Source organism: Rana temporaria, chromosome 2 (genome assembly GCF_905171775.1).
Source record: "Rana temporaria chromosome 2, aRanTem1.1, whole genome shotgun sequence".
Lineage (NCBI taxonomy): Eukaryota > Metazoa > Chordata > Amphibia > Anura > Ranidae > Rana > Rana temporaria.
The window spans coordinates 309,740,595-309,761,816 of NC_053490.1; the positions used below are offsets into that span (position 1 = coordinate 309,740,595).

The following is a 21,222-nucleotide window of genomic DNA, read 5'->3' on the forward strand; positions in this document are numbered from 1 at the left end:
GGCTAAGCCTTATGGTCTAGCAGCCTGGGCAACATAACACACGTCCACCCAGACAGCTGTCCAAGTAGAACAGAACCCCATCACCTGACTCCACCCAAATAAATAGGCTCTCCCAGCAGGCCACCCAAGATGATCCCTGTTCATTGGCTGAGACACCCCATTCATTCATAATCTGTCCTTGCAATGCACTTCTTATCTAATGCCACCAGATACCCGACCATCTAGTCACAGAATCAATTGATCTCCTAACAATTGGCAAAGGCAACTATCGCTTGGCAAATACATTTCCTAGCAGCCCTGCCTAAACATCAGGGGGCTAAATAAATCAGACCAAAATAGGGACAGAGGGCCTTGTATCAGCGGTTTAGGCTGGTGGTGGGGGTGTAATGGTGTTGGGGATATTTTCTAGGCATACTTTGGGCCCCTTTGTACCAACTGAGCATCATTTAATTGTCATGGCCTACCTGAGTATTGTTGCTGACCATGTCCATCTCTTTATGACTACAGTGTACCCCTCTTCTGATGGCCACTTCCAGCAGGATAATGCTCCATGTCACAAAGCTCAAATCATCTCACCACTGGTTACTTAAACATGACAATGAGCTCATTGTACTCCAATGGCCTCCACAGTTACGAGATCTCAATCCAACAGAGCACCTTTGGGATGTGATGGAACGGGAGATTCACATCCTGGATGTGCAGCCAACAAGTCTGCAGCAACTGTGTAATGCTATCGTGTCAATACGGACCAAAATCTCTGAGGAATGTTTCTAACACCTTGTTGAATCTATGCCACGAAGAATTAAGGCAGTTCTGAAGGCAAAGGTGGGTCCAACCCGGTACTAGCGAAGTGTACCTAATAAAGTGCTAGCGAGTGTATATTATTTTTTTAGCAAAGGCCCTGGAGAATAAATGGGGGGTGTTGCATATCTTTATGTGACACGAAATTTGCGCAGCAGTTTTTCAAACTGAATTTTTTGGAAAAAAAAATACAATGAATATCAATAAATCAATAATGAATTTGAATGCATAAAACCACAATATAACACCCAATTGTTTAGTACAATATAAATGATGATGTTATGCCGAGTAAATAGATACCAAACATGTCATGCTTTAAAACTGCATGCGTGTTGTAATATACTTGTATTGTATTTTCAAACGACAGCTATACTGATCAAACAAAAATCGTATGATCTGGTTTTGTACGAGAACATTTTTTGTGCATGTCCCTTCGGATAACTTTGCATGAATTGTTGTATTCGGCTCTCGAAAGCTGTGTACTAGCGATCAGATTAACATATGATCACTTGGAAAGTGGTATTTTTCGTACGATTATCTGATCGTTTGTACATGTCATGACACATACCTCTCAATTTTTTGAGATGGGAACGAGGTACACCTATTAGCAAAGGTATGTAGACAGGACACACCCTATGCCACTCCCTCTTAAGTGCTGGTTCACACCAATGCGTGGTGTGAGGTTGCATGTGATTCGCACCGCACTGCAAATCACATGCGATTTCAGCCATACAGATAGTATGGCTGACATTGCATTGCATTCGGACCACACTCACACAGGACCCTTTTTTTGGTTCCATGCGATCCGATTCTTGTCCGAACTGACAGTTCGCAGTGTGATATGTGAGCTGAAATGGGGGTGTCATTAATAATGTATCTACACTCCTAGCAGTTTGCATAAGGCAGTGTGAACTTCCTTGCAAGTCGGGTGTGATGCGGGAACCCACGGTGGAATCGCAGGGTTCCTGCATCGCACTAGTGTGAACCAGCACTGAGTGGCGGTTCACACTAGTGCGATGCGAGAACCCTGCGAATCCAGTGTGGGTTCCTGCATCGCACAATGGTTCACACTGAGATCTGCGAACCGCTGCAGGTGTCAATGTAATGCCGCGTACACACCATCACTTTATGTGATGAAAAAAAACGACACTTTCTGTGAAGTAAAAAATGACGTTTTTGAAACTTCAATTTTCAAAGACGAAGTTGCCTACACACCATTGTTTTCTCACAATGATCTTGCAAAGCGAGGTTACGTTCCACCACGTTTTACCATTGAAGCTTGCTTCATAAGTAGCTTCTGGGCATGCGTGGATGAAAAAACGTCTTAGAAAACGACGTTTTTTGCTACACACGGTCAATTTCTGTGAAGTAAAAGTTGACGTTTTGAAAAACGACACATGAAATTGAAGCATGCTTCAATTTTTTTTGGTCGTTTTTTACAAGACATAAAACGACGTTTTCCCCCACACACAGTCAATTAAAGTGACGTTTTTAAAAACGTCATTTTTTTTCATCACATAAAGTGATGGTGTGTACGCGGCATAAGGCTCCATTCACACCTAGGCGTATTTACGCCCCGACGCTCGATACGCTGGAGGGGAGAAATACCATTGCCCTCTATGGAGATGGTTCACATCTCCACGCCGAACGCCTGAAGCTCAAAACAAGTCCCGGACCCTTTTTTTCAGGCGGCTTCGGCGTTCGGCATAGGAGATGTAGACCTGGTGGTTAAAATTGCGGCGTTGTGTTACCGCAAATTGCGGTACAAAACGCCGCAATTTGTCGCCACAATTCGCGGGACTAAACGCCGCGATTAGGTGTGAATGCAGCCTAAAGCTAACTACACACCCAGATTGGTCAGCAGATTGCAGTGCGAACTGTGAAATGGTGCAGGAATCGGATTGCATAAGTGTGAACACCCATGCGATTAGATTCCAGTGCGGACAAAAAAAAGGGTCCTGCACCATTTTGGTGCGAATGTGATGCGATTTTAGCCATAGTTTGTATGGCTGAAATTGCATCGCAGAGACATTGCATCGCAGAGACATTGCATGTGATCTGAACAGCAATGCGGTACGAATCACATGCAATGTCTGGCATGGCACTAGTGTGAACCGGGCCCAAAGGAGAATTATACAAAAAAATATTGGTTAAACCCACAAGTACTTTTTTTTTTTACCACTACTGTTCCTTTTTACTGGCTTTTAACATTTACAATTTTGCAAGTGGATTAAAGGTTTAGTACTTTTTGAAAGACAAATAGATTCTTTTATATACAACTATATAGATGAGACCAAAATGAGGAGGAAAGAGGGGCTTAATATCGAATGAAGGACAGTTCCTTAGAATCAGGGACAGTTGGGGGCTATGCTACACTCAGACTCGGAAAACCAGCTGACTCTGCAGGATCCCCTCGAAAGATTTCCTCAGAATTTGCCTTTAATTGTACCATGCTTCCCCACGATAAACGCGCAGTACTAAGCAAACAAAAAAAAACATTTAACGTGAAGAACAAGGAAACAATAAACTCGTTTCGTACAAATATTATACGCCTAATGCCACCACAGACCCCTGCGCCATTTTCTTTCGCGACAATCTAAAACAAACACCTATTCCCTCAACAAACATGGCCGCCGCACCTTTCCACGCCCCGTTCTTACCCGCCAGAGTGGGCGCGGCTACACCCGCCTCCCTCTTTTCACCTGCCTCACCAGTATTGGTGGATCTCAGTTGACGTCAGAGGTGGGTTGTTAGAGACACAAGTGCTCCTGGGCTGGAGAGCCATTTTGTGTCTGGCATACTACAAGCGGGAAGACTTACATACTGGAGTCCAGAGCGAGCTACGGATCCCGACCCCCTTACGAAAGCGGTAAATGACGATGAGGGAAAAAACACCACGTACGTTATGATCGCACCGTGCTCTCTGTACATTACTCGTATTTTGAATGGCGGGCCTGGTGTATTATTGTGGGGATGTATGTATGAGTGTGTGTGGGGACAAAGGCAGGCCGCCATTTTGTTTTCTGTGTGTGAGCGGGAAGCGATGTGTGTAATGGCTCCTCATTTCCTCCATACCTTACCTCGGGGAATCTTTATCAATGGCCATGAGGCTTTTGCTTTAAAAACAAACATTTTAATGCTGCCCATGTACTGTACAGTATTTACCGAAGCTGGATTCATTCATTCACGATGGAAGTAAGCAGCCAGGCCCTTCTATCGTGGGATTGTACAGTGTGTGGTCAGCTCTGCCTGGCTGCGTGCCATGTATGTGGGGAAGAGGATGCTTTGTTTGAGGGGGTGTGTGCGCATGCATATTAATTATGTTTTTATTTTATTTTCTTCAGTGCATATTTATGTTTTATTTCCTTTATTAAGCCACAGTCACTGCTTCTCATTGCTTATGTTCATGTGTAATGTGTTCTCTGAGCTCTTCCTTCATGTGGAGGAAGTGTCCTGGGTGTCTCCTCATTGCTTTAGTAGCTGATGTGGGCTCTGCCACCATTACACACATTTTAAAGCAATGAGTGAAGACCAGCCTGGCTATGACTATGCACTCATTATTCTGGCCTAGGTACCATTCACTATACAATCCCACCTAAGGTGTGTTTCACACCACTGCGGTTTGACTGCAGTTCACCCACAGTTTCCCATAGACTTGGGTCACGTTTTTGGCCTATTTTTTAAAAGGATGCCGAAAATGTACCAAATATTAAGTATAATGTGAGGTTTTTTTTTTTTTTTCTAGCCACATTTGTCCAATGAGGTTGCTTCTTCCTTTTTTGGACCTTTATGTGCATTTTCTCACTGCACGTGTGTCCGTAGGATAACCTGGATTTTGGACTGTATGTGGTTAGAATGCAGTTAAAATATGCACCCATCTGCGTCTGGTGCGAATTGGCATTTAAGGCTTGCCATACACTTTACATTTTCTGTGCAGTGGTTTTGCACAAAGCAGCGCCGGCGCCCCCCCCCCCTTTTTTTTTTGTCGGTCCCTCAGCAGCGTTCCCGGCCCCTCCCTGCCTGATGCTCTGCATGCATTAAAGCAGGGCTCCACCCTAAAGTGGAACTTCCTCTCATAGGAACCCTACCCTCCTCCGGTGTCACATTTGACACCTTTCAGGGGGGAGGGTGTGCAGATACCTGTCTTAAGACGGGTATTTGCACCCACTTCCGGTGCATTGCCATGAAATGAGATTTGCCATGGAATGAGATGGTTCGCCTCCATCTCATCCTATTGGCTCACTCATGTCACGTGACAAAACATCAGTCACAGCTAGGGTATCATAGGGAGAGGATCTCCTCTCCCTGTGATAGCCCGATAGCACTGTCAGCAGCGTGCCTCCCGCCAGCGCTAAGTACACCCCGCGCCCGCTCTACTCCCCGTCCCCTGCGCCCGCAGCTCTACTACGCTACTAACTACGCTATTAGCGCAGACCTAGCGTTGGCTACGTTAGTAGCTTAAACCTGCGCATGCGCAGTATTTACAACACCAGCCCAGTAGACCTAGCGTAGTTGGTAGCGTAGTAGAGCTGCGGGGGAGTAGAGCGGGCGCGGGGTGTACTTAATTGGGGAGTAGAGCTGCGGGCGCGGGGTGTACTTAGCGCTGGCGGGAGGCACGCCGCTGACAGTGCTATGGGGCTATCACAGGGAGAGGAGATCCTCTCCCTATGATAGCCTAGCTGTGACTGATGTTTTGTCACGTGACATGAGTGAGCCAATAGGATGAGATGGAGGCGGACCATCTCATTCCATGGCAAATCTCATTTCATGGCAATGCACCGGCCGCACAGACTGCGGACAGAATGTCAGATCCTGTCCCCCTCCGTTGTGTTCTGGGAAACACATGGCTCCCAGAACACAACGGGGACCAGTGAGCACGGTGTAGCGGGACTCGCGCATGCGCCGTAGAGAACCGGGTGGTGAAGCCGCAATGCTTCACTTCCTGGTTCCCTCACCGAGCATGGCGAAAGAGGTCAGCAGTGTGACGAGCGATCGCTCTTCTGCTGCTGACGGCGCTGGACTCCAGGACAGGCAAGTGTCCTAATATTAAAAGTCAGCGGCTGCAGTATTTGTAGCTGCTGGCTTTTAATATTTTAATACGGCGGAGCTCCGCTATAAAGAGGAAGTAAACTTCCATCTTTTGCTTTTACCTATAGGTAGTGTAAATATCTCCTAAACATGCATCATTTAGGAGATATTTATCAGGTGCTATTTTTAGCGCGGAAAAAACGCCTGAAAAACTCCTCGGTGTGAAAGGGGTGTAAGGAAAAAAGTGCAGTGGTTTATGACCGCTTTAACACAATGAGCTTGGCCCTGCCCCCTCCTCATTCTCACACTGCCTGAGATTTATAGTGGTGAGAGCCAATGGCTTCCACTGCTGTCTCAGCCAATGAGGAGGAAGAGACTCAGGAGGGCCGCTGCACCGAAACTATAATACAAGTTCCCACCGAAACAATGCATTCAATATATACACAACTGGGCAGGTCAGCTACATAGATCTAATGGAGATTATATCAATGTAATTGTGACCTGGCGCCCGCCAGTAATTGAGGCCGTGGCCTACAAGGCCACGAAGCCGCGGGCTCAATTACTGGCTGCCGCAATCGCGCACAGAGGCACAGGATCCTGTGTCTCCGCGCTCCCCCGCCGGCCAGTAATTGAGGCCGCGGCCTTGTGAAGTCCCAAGCTCTTCCTTCTGTGAGCTGGCGCCATCTGGTGGTGGGCGTTAAGCATTACAAGTTAAACAGCAATTGTAATGTCATGTTTCACTATTTTCACTGCCATCTCCTTCCCTCTAATTGGAACCCCCAAACATTATATATATATTTTTTTATTCTAACACCCTAGAGAATGGTGATCGTTTCAATACTTTCTGTCTAGTCGTATTTGCGCAGCAGTCTTACAAGCGCACTTTTTTGGGGGGGAAAAATACACCTTTTTAAATTTAAAAAATAAGACAACAGTAAAGTTTATCACAATTTTTTTTTTATATTGTGAAAGATAATGTTACGCCAAGTAAATTGATACCCAACATGTCACGCTTCAAAATTGCGTCTGCTCGTGGAATGCCAACAAACTTTTACGCTTTAAAATCTCCATAGGCGACGTTTAAAAAAATCTACAGGTTGCATGTTTTGAGTTATAGAGGAGGTCTAGGGCTAGAATTATTGCTCTCGCTCCAACGATTGCGGCAATACCTCACGTGTAGTTTGAATACCTTTTACATATGCGGGCGCTACTCACGTATGTGTTCGCTTCTGTGCGCAAGCTCATCGGGACAGGGGGCGTTTTCTGGCTCCTAACTTTTTTAGCTGGCTTCTAGATTCCAAACAAATTTGTCAAACCCTGGATTATAACTTTACAGTTGCAATTTATCAATTGCATCTGTTTCCACAGTGTAATCTCAGAATGTAATCGATCAAAATATGATTGTATTCATGAACAGTGAATCTTCATGCAGCAGGTTGATAAAAAAAAATATTAGTTTAATGAGATCCAAGGTAAAACCTGAAAGGAGGTTATGGTTATTCAATTGTTTGCCATTTTGATCAAATTGAGCATCCATCAAAAAAAATAAAAAAGTTATTGGTAGTGAGTGAGGCGACACTCTATTAACCACTATGTAGTGCAGGGGTCTTTCTGATTTGTGATCATTTCTTATGATTGTTTAGATTTGTCATATTACATAGTTTTGGTAAATGGAAAGCTCACCACACATGAATTACAATCTCCTTTAGAACAACTATGTAGTGTATGGGCCTACCCATTTGAGTGCAAATTGGATTGATTATATACATTTTCAAGGTAGCCTTGATAACTCCTGAAGTTGATTGTATGACCCGATTGTAACGTGTATATGAGGAACACAAAAGAGATTGGACAGTCTTATTCTGTAGTTTATGGCCAGTTTTTTAGATTTACCAGGTCTGTTATATGAGGAAGTGCCTGTAATGCCCAACCAATGAAGATTGCATAGTGTATGTGGTTAACTTTCAATCTTCACTTGCTGATAAAGCTTCAAGAGCCAACCTTTCAAAGTGTGGTATGGCACAACACTGCCCTGTGGTGTTGTAGAGGTCAGCAGATGGTGTCTTATTGAGTCTTGACCCCTGACACCAGGAAGGGCCGAGTGCTACAGCAGCTTCAACAAGATTACATTTTAGAGTTTTTTTTTTTTCCAGGTTTGTTTTATTCACTGGTTTTGCTGGGGGGGGGGGGAGACAACCTCTCCCTTACGTCATTGTTTTGTTTCCTATGAGGGGGATGGAGAAAATTGTGGTGGGTTTTCGTGGTCGGATAATTGGCAGGTCCTTTGCCTTCCATTGTTGTGTGTTCCCATTAAAACCTCATGCACACTGGATGCTTTAAATTCCAGTAGCGTTGGCTGTAGAGTGCGTTTTGCTGTAGCGTGTTTTTTATTATTATATAGCAAAACTACACTCCCACAAGCATATGGCTCAAAAACGCTGATAAATGCCAAATAGCCAGCTTTTTTACAACTGAAAAAACTCCACTTGTGGACCGAGCCTCTTCCTGAGAATTGGTGTTTACAAGTTTTTGCTAGAAAATTACTTGGAGCCCCCTAAACATAATAAATTAAATAAATAAAATAATTTTTTTTTCTTAGAATAAAAAATTGCCACTTTTTTTATTCCTACTACAAGGAATGTAAACATCCCTTAGAAAAGGGAAATGAGTGTGACAGTACCTCTTAAATATGAGTTCTGGAGTCAAAAAGACCCCGGATTTCATATTTACACTAAAATGCAAAAAAAAAAATATGTCTCTAAGAGCTATGGGTGAAAGTGACGTTTTGACGTCGCTTCCGCCCTGCAATGGTCTAGAGACGGGTGGCTGCCATGGTCTCCATGCCAAAGAGAGGACCTGATCGCCTCCGCCGCTACTGATGGCTCCAGAGAGCAGCGGGGGGGCCCCTCTTCCGCAGCTGGTAAGTGATCCAGCTGCAGAAACCACTTTGATCTGAAACCGGACTGCTCACTGAAAAAGATACTGGGGTTATGGTAGCTAGCCCTCGTTAAAGTGCCGACCTATATCGGCATGAGCTGGTCTCGAAGTAGTTAAAGCCAACTAGTTCTGTTTTTTTCCACACAGAGAACCACCCATGCAAAATGGCCGTGTGTGCATGGACACATAGGATAATATGCTGGGAAGTTTACTGGCTGCTGTAAAAATTTGCGTTTCAACAGTCCCCATGTGACTGACTGTGCCAGAGGTGGCCATCATTGTTGCTTGGGTGGGGGAGGGGCTGCAGAAATGCTCACTTTGAGCAGCATCTGGCACTGTCCTGCTCAAAGATGCTTAAAATGGTGGTGATCCCTGGACAGTGTGTAATAAGTCTGCAATTGTTTGATCTACCTTTGTAAGCCTGTCAAGAGGCAATTAATCACTAATAGTTTATAAGTGATTACATTTCTGTATTGTGGGTTACCTGGAGTGTAACTGCTAGTCTCGAGACGTTCATGAAAATTAATGCCAAGAAAGTGCTCAGTTGCACTTTATCTTGGTGAGGGACTAAAACTCGGCCTGGCAATGTACTCTAATTGAGATGGATATCTTATTTTTATTATCTTGCCGATTTACTGAAGCATCATTTTCTGTGCATGTTGTAGGACTGAAATCCAAAACGTGGTAACAACCCTCTTTGTCTTTGTTACAGCCATGCACCGTGACTCTTGTCCGCTAGACTGCAAAGTCTATGTAGGAAATCTTGGAAACAATGGAAATAAAACGGAACTTGAGCGGTCTTTTGGCTACTATGGACCTCTTCGTAGCGTGTGGGTTGCCAGGAATCCCCCTGGCTTTGCATTCGTAGAATTTGAAGATCCTAGAGATGCAGCTGATGCGGTTAGAGAGCTTGATGGACGGTAATTTCCTTAATTTGCCTTTCAAAATGGTTGTTCTTTGTTTGCTATGCATGTGTAGTAATGCTGTTTGCACGTATCCATAATCTGTTAAGATGTAGGTTTGCCTTTTTATTTTTTCCGTCTCCCTCGGAAAGTGAATCTAGGCATTACTCTTTCTGTCTTGTTTCTGAAGGGAAACCACCTCGGGTGCTCAGAATGTTTAGGTGTGCTAATATGTGCTTGGTCAAACTACCAACCCCTCTTCCTGCTGGAAATGCATATTAGAGCATGTAGGCATTCTGGGTATCTGATATGTAGGTACATTTGGGGGTGCCTGTGATATGCTAAAATAACAATTTAAAGCGGAGGTTCACCCTAAAAAAACAAGTTTCTACCATGCCATACAGCATACTAGTGTGAGCTACAGTATGCCTTTTTTTTTTTTTTTTGCCGTGTACTCAGTTTAATCCCTTAAGTTTCAGACTCCCCGCAGGGTGTAGGCATTCCTATGCAGAGGGAACATGATTGACGGCCGGCTATGGCGCGTCACGCTTCCCGAAAATAGCCGGAGTAGGACTCGGCTGTTCATGGCGCTATATGGCGCCTGCACACAGACTAGGAGCTGACTGCGCAGGCGCCGTGAAGAGCCAAGTCCTATTTTGGCTATTTTCGTGAAGCGTGACACGCCATAGCCGGCCGTCAATCACGTTCCCCTCTGCATAGGAACGCCTACTCCCCATGTGGAGTCTGAAATTAAACTGGGAGTACGGCGCAAAAAATAAAATAGGCATACTGTAGCTCGCGCTAGTATGCTGGATGGCATGGTAGAAAAACATTTTTTTTTTTTTTAGGGTGAACCCCCGCTTTAAGGAGAAGGCACAGGTCTGATATATATATATATATATATATATATATATATATATATATATATATATATATATATATATATATATATATATATATATATATATATATATATATATAAATATCTCTCTCATACTTAACTGCATGTGTGTTTGTTCTCAGGACAATGTGTGGATGTCGCGTTAGGGTTGAATTATCGAATGGTGAAAAACGAAGCCGTAATCGCGGTCCTCCGCCATCTTGGAACAGGAGGCCTAGGGATGATTACCGTAGGAGGAGTCCTCCTCCAAGACGCAGGTATTATACTAAACTTTGATGTTACTTATAAATATGTATTTAAACTTTGTAAGAGCAAGTCCTATCATCTCTTGAGAAACTGTTTATTTTAATGGTGTGTTTAAATGCTGCAATCCATTCAGAGTGCTGTGCCAGTTACCCATGCTTTAAGCTTGCTTAAATGTAATGGTTTCCCTCCCTTTTGCTTTTACCTAGGCATAATTTGTCAATTCTGAAATGACTATGTGACTAGGTGAAACAAATTTTTGCTTAAAGCAGTAGTTCACCCGAATTTTTTTATTTTTTTTAAATATTGGATTAATGCTCATTTTGTCAAGGGGAATCGGCGTGTGTGTTTTTTTTTTTTTTTTTTTAATTGAAGCAGTACTTACCGTGTTAGAGAGATCTTCTCCGCCTCTTCCGGGTATGGTCTTCGGGACTGGGCGTTCCTATTTGACAGGCTTCCGACGGTCGCATACATCGCGTCACGAGTAGCCGTAAGAAGCCGAACGTAGGTGCGGCTCTATACGGCGCCTGCGCATCGACGTTCAGCTACTTTTGGAAAATCGTGATGCGATGTATGCGACCGTCGGAAGCCTGTCAATCAAATAGGAACGCCCAGTCCCGCAGCCCCATACCCGGAAGCGGCAGAGAAGATCGCTCTCTAAAACGGTAAGTACTGCTTCGATTTAAAAAAGAACACCCAATTCCCCTTGACAAAATGAGCATCAATCTAATGTTAAAAATAAACTTTTTGGGTGAACCTCCACTTAAGTAAACAGAAATCCTCTATCTTATTTTTACTATAGATGGGTGTGTGGTGGTTTTTATTTAATTTTTTATTTTTTTATTTTTTGCGTTGTTGCACATCCTTTTACATAGTCAAAACTATATAAATTTTGTTCACTGTAATGTTTTTTACATTACCCCTTAATTACCCCTTAATTCTTTGTACCAGTTTTGGTTTGCAAAATCTTTCTTTGTAATAACCTCCTGGTTTTGTTTTGTGTACTTCAGTGCCACTGTGTGGGAAACATAGTGCATTTGGTCTCTGCAGAGAGCACAGTAGGAAGATTTCTCTCCTTCACCATATTGCACATGGGTACATGTCTTGCTGCAATCCCTGTATTCAGGCTTGTCTGTGTAGTAGATCTGCACTAATCAGTTTGCATCATAGGAGCTTTAACATGAGTCACTGGGTTGACTGCAGGGAGGAGAGATATTCTCAGATCTTTTGATAAACGTTCTCTCTTCAGAAATCAAAACGTAGCTGGTCTTATGCAGCTCTTTGTGATCTGTGTAGAGGGATCCTCTGTGTATGGAGACATTAACAAAACTAGATTTTTTTTAAGGGCCTATTTATAAAGAGGGGGAAAAGTCAAAATTTCACCAGATTTACATGGAAAAAAACGTATTTATTTTTGTGTCGCCTTTTTGCCTCAATTTTTTTTTTTTTTGTTGCGTAAGACACCTGTGGTGAAATATGGCGTATATATATTCTATGTGTTTATAAATGGGCCCTTAATTGAAAAGCTTTGCTAGATTCTGTTCTTGGGTAAACATTTTTATCAGGAGATGAGCAGCATACTTTCAGTGTTTTGCTATTTTTATTTTGTTTTTTTATCCCCTTTTTATGTTGCAAGCATGTACATTTTAGAGCCCCTTCACACTGGTGTCACAGTAAAAATAGGTTACTGCGGTGAATGTTGCCGCCCAGTAGGACTCGACATTTTTTATTTAGATTGGCACCTGTTGTAAAGCACATCACAACACACATTGCATGTGCTGAATTGTTGAAACTGCAGGTGCGTTAAGGTATACTGCCAGCTTTTTTGAGAATGAATGAGGGTTGCTTTGGTGCAGGGTACCGTAATGCACAAAAATGCATTGCTTTATGCATCATGTGAATGGGCCCCCTTAATGCACTAGGATGACCAACGGTCATAAGTGTAATTTTTAGAGTGCTAATTGGTGTGCAGCTTTTGTCTCTATCAGGTCCATCTATGGTTTTCATGCTTGCTTCTGTCAGACTCGTCTATTTTTATTAATACTTTGTAGTTTTTTAAAATTAATAGTTGAAAGATACAGTTTAAGTATACACCATCAGTTAAAAGTAGGTAGTTATACTGATGGTTTGTTTTTTGTTTGTTTTTTTTTTTTTTGTTTGTATTTCTTTTGTGTGTACTTTTGGTCCATCTAATAAAAATGAAACCCGTTACAGAGTCACCATCATGTCTCTTCTCACCACCCTCTGGGTCTACATTAGACAGTCAACTAGCCCTTTCAGCGTCATGTGACCAGCGCGCCCCATTCAGCTTGGCTGGTGTCGTATCACATGACCCAGGCATGGCCAGTCATCAGGTTGCACCGCACTTTGGTTACCGAGCATGCTGTCCACTCAGCCTTCCTACTCTCCAACCTTAACCAAAACTCGGCAGCAGCCCACCTTCAGCGCCCACACATTACCGGCCAATCTGCACAGCTGTTAACTTTGACAAAATGTCTTCACAACAACTGCAGCACCAGCCTACGGCTAACCAAAAAAGCAGGAAAAACCACATCATCCCCCTTCGCAAACCATCTAAATTCAACGCAACACCTGGCAAAACTTATCTACAAATTCTACTTGGCCACCTGTCCGGCATCTTCGCCATTTCTAGCTTGTTGAAACCCCAAAAACTAGTAAGTTTTTTCCTGCTTATACAGAGTTTTCTGCTGGTTTAAGTTAGACTTTAAGCAGCTTTTGTAAGAAGGTAATTTTTCTACTTTGCTCAATCTAAGGCTGGCTGTGCATAAACTTGAAGGTAGATTGCTTAAAATCTTTGGAGCTTTTAAGAGTGATAGACAAATCTTTTTATGATTGAACCTGGGTCAGTGTATGGGCTGTACATGATGGCTGTCCCAGCTCTAGGTTTTGTAAGTAATCTATCATCTTTAAATGTTTGGTATTCATTACTAACCCACCATTCAATTTAGCTAACACATTTTGAGACTGTAATAGGTTGCTGAATGTTCCCAAAATCAGATTTGCTATTTAATTTTTTTCCAAATTTCCCTAATTTTGCAAGTGCATACTGCATGCACATTTTGTTTCTACTAAGGTCACCAGGTTTGCATGAGTGGAGGATTTTTTTTATTTATTTTTTCCCAAGCCAGTCTGGGTTCACAAGTGGTGTTCAGATTAACAGTCCACAGCTAGCAGGCTGACAAGTATGAGCCCCTTAGTGGAAGTTTTTTTGACAACTTTAATTCTCCATTTCCAGTTTCTCTTCCCAACTTTCTAGGTGGTAGCGATGGTTTATATTTGTACGTAGGTATAAATTGTTTTGGTCTTCACTGAGCGGATTTAGGTAAACTCCTATGTTCCGCATCAAGGACTAAACTTAATTTTGTTTTTTTTCTTTCGCACTAGATCTCCAAGGAGAAGGAGCTTTTCCCGTAGCCGTAGTAGGTAAGGTTCTTATCCATTATTTGTGCGCCTAATGCAATAAACTAAAGATGAAGAGAAGTATGTGTTTTTTTTTTTTTTTTTTTTTTTTTTATCACAACAAATGACTCTTTTTGGTTGCCAACGGTCTATAGGTCAACCACCAGCAATTCTGCGTCTTGTAATCAAGTGACTTGAGCATGCATGGTTGACATCGGGGGGGTGTAGAAATGAATAATTTTACCCCCCCTCATTTTGCAAAGATGTGATTCTTGCATTTTATATCTAGGCAGATATTAGATTCAGGATTATTGGTTTTAATGCCTTATAACAGGGATATGCAATTAGCGGACCTCCAGCTGTTGCCAAACTACGAGTCCCATCATGCCTCCGCCTCTCGGTGTCATGCTTATGGCTGTCAGTGTCTTGCTAAGCCTCATGGGACTTGTAGTTCTGCAACAGCTGGAGGTCCGCTAATTGCTTATCCCTGCCTTATAATATCCATTACATATCAACGGATCACTATGTAGAGTTTTTTTTTTTTTTTTTTTTAAATACTACTGAATTCCTTTTTTCAAACCTGGTACAACAGCAACCGGCCAACATTTGGCTCGTGTGTACACCAGCTTGTCCAAAAGAAGCTGGCCGAATGGGCATGCTGGAAACAAGCTTTTGATCGACACTGAGTCAACGACTATGAACACTGACCAGTGTGTTCTGGTGTCGTCACACTGGCAAGAAAGGGAGGGGGGTAAGATCAGGGGCGATCAATGGGTTTAATGTGTTACCTCATTGTGTTCCATGGGTTTAATGTGTTACCTCATCGTGTTCCAACTGTATGGGCTGGCTGGAACACACAGATCAGTTTTCCTGCATAGCAGAAAGACAGGATCTGTGTCAACCCCTGTTTGAACAGAGATCTGCTTTTACTATGGCAGATCCCCGTTCTGTCACTGCAGGGGACGATCGCTGGACAACAAAGTTGGCCAGACCCACTAACTGGCTACCCCGCTGGCCAATGGGAACACGTGCCCACAGATCGCCGTGTACAAGCCGACATACACCTGCAGCGGTTTGTAAAGCCAAGTCAACCTGCTGCAGTATAACTGCGGTGGCTGTTCACAAGTGGATCTGGGGGGGGGGGGGACGGGTTCATCACATTTGGAAATGGCTTTTAATGTGTGTTGCTGTGCAGGACAGTTTCAATTTGTGTGCTGATTGAAATGCTCTGACTTTTTCTGCATTCTCAAATTCAACAAAATGCATGGCAACCTGAACTTATGAACAAGCCTGTGTGTTATCGAACCTTTTACTGATGATGCTGGTTCTTGGTCCCAAAATTAACTGGATTATTTAATGAATCCTCTATGGAGTGTTTGTTTCTAAAATTGTAGTTTTCAGTTTCATGTATTTTTATTTTTTTTAGGTCCCTTTCTAGAGATCGTAGAAGAGAGAGATCTTTGTCCAGAGAAAGGAACCACAAACCATCACGTTCATTTTCTAGATCTAGAAGGTAATTTGTAGTGATATTGTGAAGTGCACAAACCTTGAAGTGAAGATTACACACTGCACGATATGAAGACCCTTACACACAGGCATTTTGGCGCTAAAAATGGCTTCTGTTAATCTCATGTCTCCCCAGTGTGAAAGCCTTGTGCATTCATACTGGGGTGGTGCACTTGCAGGTTGTTGGCAAAGGTGTCCTGCAAGCAGCATCTTTAGGGCGGTTGGGAATGAATGGGAAACTCTCCCGAAGTGACACAACACGGGTGCCTTTAAACCCTTATTTGACTGCTAGCAGTGGTTAAAAGTGCCGCTAAAACGACTGCGCTTATTGGTACTTGAAAATCACATTGTTTTGCAGGTGCTTGAAACATCTACAATTTGTAAACTGTTAGGCCCCTTTCACACTTGCGGACCGTATGTCCGCTTTTTCATCCATCTGTGTGCGGATGAAAAAGACATGCATTGGTCCCTATGAGATCGTGGGTGTCAGCGGATGATCATCCGCTGAAACCCGATCTCGCCCGCCTCCGCATTCCTCCGGACGGAGGAAAACCCTATTTTTCTTTCCGTCATCGGGATTGGATGAACACGGACAGACGGTCTTTGTTCATCCAATCCCCCCATAAGGGGAGAGCCGTGTGCGGGGACCACCCTGTCATCCGCCAGCTCAGTGGGGATCAACGGAGCAATCCCAGAGCATACAGAGGTTCACGGGGCAGATCATTACTTCCTCACTGTGTGAAAGGGCCCTTAGGATTTTTGAGATGCACCCTGCTTTGCCCTGTGGCATGTGCTGAGACTTGTATAAAAAAAAACACCCACAAAATTGTTTCCCGTAGGCAAGGGGTATTGAGAGATGGAGAGAAAATATATATATATATATATAATTTCACAGGGCCATTTTGGAGAAATTGCCATTGGCCGATTATCCAATCCCTCTGCCAGCAGAGTGTGGAGAATCCTCCTCCCTTTGCCACACTGTTGGCAGTGCAGAGCAGCGCCACAGTGTGTGAAACTGTATGGAGAGAGGAGCTGTCAAAATTGAGTCTGAATGTCGGGACCAGCTATCCAACCCCTGCCGATGGGATCTGGGTGGGCCGCTATGTGTATGTTGCCTGCCCCTTTCTTAAAGAGCCCAATCATTGGCTGGATAGCTGCTGGGTCCCACCCACCTCACATGGAATTTGTCAGTCTCGCTATACGTGGTGCTGCAGAGCATTCAGTCAAACTATTGTCTGTGCCAACTGGCCAAAATATTGGCCACAAAAATCGGCATATCGGCACTAGCTAGAGAGAAACCCTTATCGAGAGATGGGGTGTGTGTATGTATATCTCTCTCATACTTTTTTTTTTTTTTTTTAAATCTTTATTATAACATTATTTTATTTTCCTTCACAGCCGTTCCAGGTCAAACGAAAGAAAATAACACGGCTGCCTTCAACTGTGTACAGATGATGGAAAGATTTTTGTTTTTTGACATGCTTTTTAAACTTTTTTTTATTAGGTGTTCACATTGTATTTGTCTTGTAACAAGTGATGGAAAATGTGGTTCTATTATGTTTCCAGACAGAAAAACTGGCAAATAAACCTAACTTTATACTGTATGTTACAATTCAGTTTTTGTTGCCCGAACCCTGATATTTCTGTTATACAGCTTTATTTCTATTTGAAATGTACCATACCCAAACATTGTAATGCATAACATAAAGCATTCTACTTTGTTTACTGCAAGCTACATTGGCTTCTAGAGGGTACAACTCTTGCATTGTTACATGAGTAATCCATGCTACTTGGTCTGAGGCATGTCCTATACTTAATCCTGATAAATTGGACTGTTGAGTGATGTAAAATTGGCTGGAGCTTTACTGTAAGCATACTAAAATGTATTAACATGTTACATTGTGACTGAGTGAATTGGGTATGGCATTCCATCGTTGGCAGTCTCATGATCACTTTTGTTTTGAATCATTTGCAGATCTAAGTTTACAATTTCTAAAAGTACACAGTTGAGTTTATTCAAGAAGCAAAACCCTGGACTGTAGTGAGCTAAATAAGATCTGGAATACACCCCATTAGAATTACGGAATCATTTTTGTATGTGTGTGTGTGTGTGTGTATATACAAGGGTCCTTAAATTTAAGTAATTGCTTGCAAGAGTAATATAGTTTTACGCTGGCATTTTTTTCAAGGGTATATTCTTCAGTCCTGTTACACACACACACACCCCCTCCCCCAAATATATTTTCTCCATGCATTAAATTGGTGTCTTTGACCTGCTTTTTTTTGCATGTAGTCGCTATCCAAATGCAGGCTGTCATACAAGATTGCACTAGGACACATGCTAGAAATGGTGTGGATCACTTTCAAGACTACATGGCCACTAGATGCTTGACTATAGCATGTGATTTAATGTTTGGCCAAAAGCACTGAGCAGCTTTGGACTACCAATCCAGAGGAATGACACATCTGGCACCTAGTTTCTTTAACCCTTAAATATGGAGAACTGTAGTCTACACAGGCACAATGTGAAGATCTTGGTATTCAACAGTATGCTTTTTAATATTTTGAGCTGTAAATCTATGATTTTTCTCTTAGTAGAAGCAGAAGGCAATATTGCGGCTTGCATTTGTTTTCTGTAAAGATTACAAGCAACATAAAGTAAATGTAACATTGTTGATGTACAGATTCCAGGCTCCTTCCCTCACCTTAATCTTTTAACCCCCCTGTGACTTCATTTTTTTTTCTTCTCTTTTTGGGATTAAAGTTTGGTTAAAATACTGTATACAATGTTTGGTTAATATAATGTTTTAATATATCTCTGAATTGGTTATTTTGTTGAGGGAGGTGTTCAACAGGGCAGGTCCCCCCACTAAATCTGGGGGGGGAGAGATATATATATATATATATTAGTGGTGCACCGAAATGGAAATTTCAGAACCGAAACGAAACCGAAATAAATAAAAAAGTCAGGCCGAAACCAAAACTTGCATATTTTTTTAAAATAATTGTATGTTAAAACATACTCTCACTGTGCCCCGAATTGCTGCCTCTTGTTTCTTTTTTTTTTTTATTTTATCACTTTTTTTTTTTTTGTAGCTTGTTTTACTTTTTTTATTTTTGGATCATTTTCTTATTTTTAATATTTTTCTTATTTACTTTTTAATTATTTATTTTAATAATTTAGCAATTGTGATAGCAATTGGAGGTGACAGGTTCTCTTTTTTTAACCCTGTCACCTCCAAAAACTTGTATGAGTGTGGTGAGGAGACAATGAGCACAACCAGCTGCCCATTCACTAATTGCAGAGAGCATACACCTCCTGTAACAGCAGTAAGAGGAGCATCCAGCAGGTCTGTCCTGGTGCCACCACCATCCTTCTAGCAGTACACAGGGATGGCACTAGGACTGGGCACAGTGCTGCTGTGTATAGGCTGTCTCTCTCTCTCAGCCTTGGTACGGATGTGTGTGCAGAGTGCAGAGAGCCCCGTGCAGGAGCTGGAGCAGCCTGCAGCCTGAGCCAACATTACTTAATACAGCGCGGCCCCGGCTCGGGGGATGGTCTCCAGATAGGCAGATGGACGGCTCCTGGATGCCGGGCTGTGCTCTATTTCTCTCCTCCTCTACACGCTGGCCTGCAGTCCAGGAATTCCAGCAACAGAGACCCGCCGGTTAGAAAAACTCACTGCCGCCCGTAGGATGAAACTGTCTTTGCTCTGCTACACAGCCCCCCTCCTCCTAACCCCACGCTGCGATAGACAGAAAACATCTTAGCATTAGAACAGCATTCTGTTTAACACAGCGTGGTTAGGAGCAAGCGGGGCTGTGTGCGAGCAAAGCGAAGACAATTTCAGTGTGTTCTACCACTAGTCATATCGGCAATTTTAAAGCTGTTTCGGCATGTGCCCAAAACAGCTGTTTTGGCCGATATGTTTCGGCACCGATATATCGGTGCACCCCTAATATATATATATATATATATATACACACATACATACTATTCCTACAGCCTCCTGTCCTAAAACGATACGTGTTCCCTGAGCGGGAAACCTCCCAATGCTGGAGATGAGGGCAAAGGTACTAGTCCTTTCTTTTTTTTAATCTTATGTCAGCCAACCCCTATGGGGTGCATGAGTCAAATCGTGGCCTGACGTTTTCTCAAATGGGACCCACAGTTTGTCCCGAATATGAAGGTTTGTATTTATTTACAGTTGGTAAATGCCGCATGTTAACCACATAGCAACCGCCGCATATTTACGGCGACACAATGGCGCAGGCAAATGGGCATACCTGTACGTCCCTTTTAAATTTGCCGCCCAACGTCAGTGTGCTCGTTGTGTCCCAGGAACTTGATGTTTCTGGGCAGCCCGCAATTGCGGTCTGCAAAGGCAGAACAGGGCTATGCCTTTGTAAACAAGGCATTCCCCTGTTCTGCCTAGTAACATGTCACTGATGCCTATGATTGGGATCAGTGATGTCACTGTTAAGTGTGACTAACTGTTAGCACCACCTAGTGGTTAACCCCTTAACTTCCAGTGTCATTGTCACAGTAATCTGCATTTTTATAGCATTGATTGCTGTAAAAATGACAATGGTCCCAAAAATGTGTCAAGTGTCCGCTATAAAGTCGCAGTCACGGCGAATTGCAGTTCACGCCATTACAAATTAAAAATAAAACTATCCCCTACTTTATAGATTTTATTTGTGCAACCAATCAATATACAGGGGGTCCCCTACTTACGAACTGAATCTGTGCATGCGCGGCCATTCTACGGAAAATTACGTAATTGCCGTTCTGTGCATGCGGGTCCGACTTGTGAACATTTCTGATTTAAGAACAAACCTAAAGTCCCTGACCCGTTTAAGTCGGGGACCCCCTGTATGCTTATTGCAAAAAAAAAGTAGCATATTGGCCTAAACTGAGAAAATATTAGCTTTTTTTTTTTTTTTTTTATTATGGCAAAACGTTTCTTAGAGTGAGAAGTTATTTTTGTTTTTATAGAGCAAAAAATAAAAACTGCAGAGGGGTGATCAAATACCACCAAATAAATCTACTTGTGGGGGAAGAAAAGTACCTCAATTTTGTTTGGGAGCCACGTCACACGACTGCAATTGTCTGTTAAAGCAACGCAGTGCTGAATCCAAATGGTCCGTGGCTTAAGTGGTTAAGGAGTGGGTTGTTAACCATGTTTAAGACCACATCGGCTGCCCCCCTCCTTAACAACTCAGTCACCAGCTCAATGTCCAATGAAAACTTAAGGAAAAATATGGCATGGACTACCACCAATTCATACAGACCATTAAATAAATAGCCTGGTATCCCCCGCCCCATAATCGATACCAGACCTTTATCTGAGCATGCAGGTCAGGAACAGGGGGTGAGCACATGTGACCCCCCATATACCAGGCCATATGTCTTGAACGTGGGGTATGCCCCCCAAAAAAACACCTTGTCCACATGGGGACAAGTGCCTTTGCCGCACAACC

The 21,222-nt window shown here is 43.0% G+C and overlaps 1 protein-coding gene across 3 annotated transcripts; it reads left to right on the forward strand.

The window, feature by feature from the left end:
* The first annotated feature begins 3,523 nt into the window (after positions 1 to 3,523).
* Positions 3,524 to 17,342, forward strand: LOC120927001 (serine/arginine-rich splicing factor 3). Of its 3 annotated transcripts, none has more exons than XR_005747017.1 (6): positions 3,524 to 3,699; positions 9,479 to 9,686; positions 10,692 to 10,826; positions 13,027 to 13,487; positions 14,218 to 14,256; positions 15,659 to 15,711. XR_005747017.1 is itself a non-coding variant. In XM_040337371.1 (6 exons), exons 1-6 carry the CDS (start codon positions 3,675 to 3,677, stop codon positions 17,162 to 17,164), a joined length of 522 nt encoding a protein of 173 aa, XP_040193305.1. In that variant the 5' UTR covers positions 3,529 to 3,674; the 3' UTR covers positions 17,165 to 17,342. The 3 variants fall into 3 exon arrangements, 2 of the variants coding, with proteins under 2 accessions (XP_040193305.1, XP_040193306.1); XM_040337371.1 differs by lacking the exon at positions 13,027 to 13,487 and adding an exon at positions 17,137 to 17,342 and having other exon boundaries at positions 3,529 to 3,699; positions 15,659 to 15,745; XM_040337372.1 differs by lacking the exon at positions 13,027 to 13,487 and adding an exon at positions 17,137 to 17,342 and having other exon boundaries at positions 3,529 to 3,670; positions 15,659 to 15,745.
* The last annotated feature ends 3,880 nt before the right edge of the window (positions 17,343 to 21,222 follow it).

Excerpts from the sequence above, each read along its gene's own strand:
- LOC120927001 (XM_040337371.1), top strand. The coding sequence starts at position 3,675 with ATGACGATGAGGGAAAAAACACCAC. Across the intron at positions 9,687-10,691 it reads GTTAGAGAGCTTGATGGACG|GACAATGTGTGGATGTCGCG; the intron begins GTAATTTCCTTA and ends GTTTGTTCTCAG. Across the intron at positions 10,827-14,217 it reads AGTCCTCCTCCAAGACGCAG|ATCTCCAAGGAGAAGGAGCT; the intron begins GTATTATACTAA and ends CTTTCGCACTAG.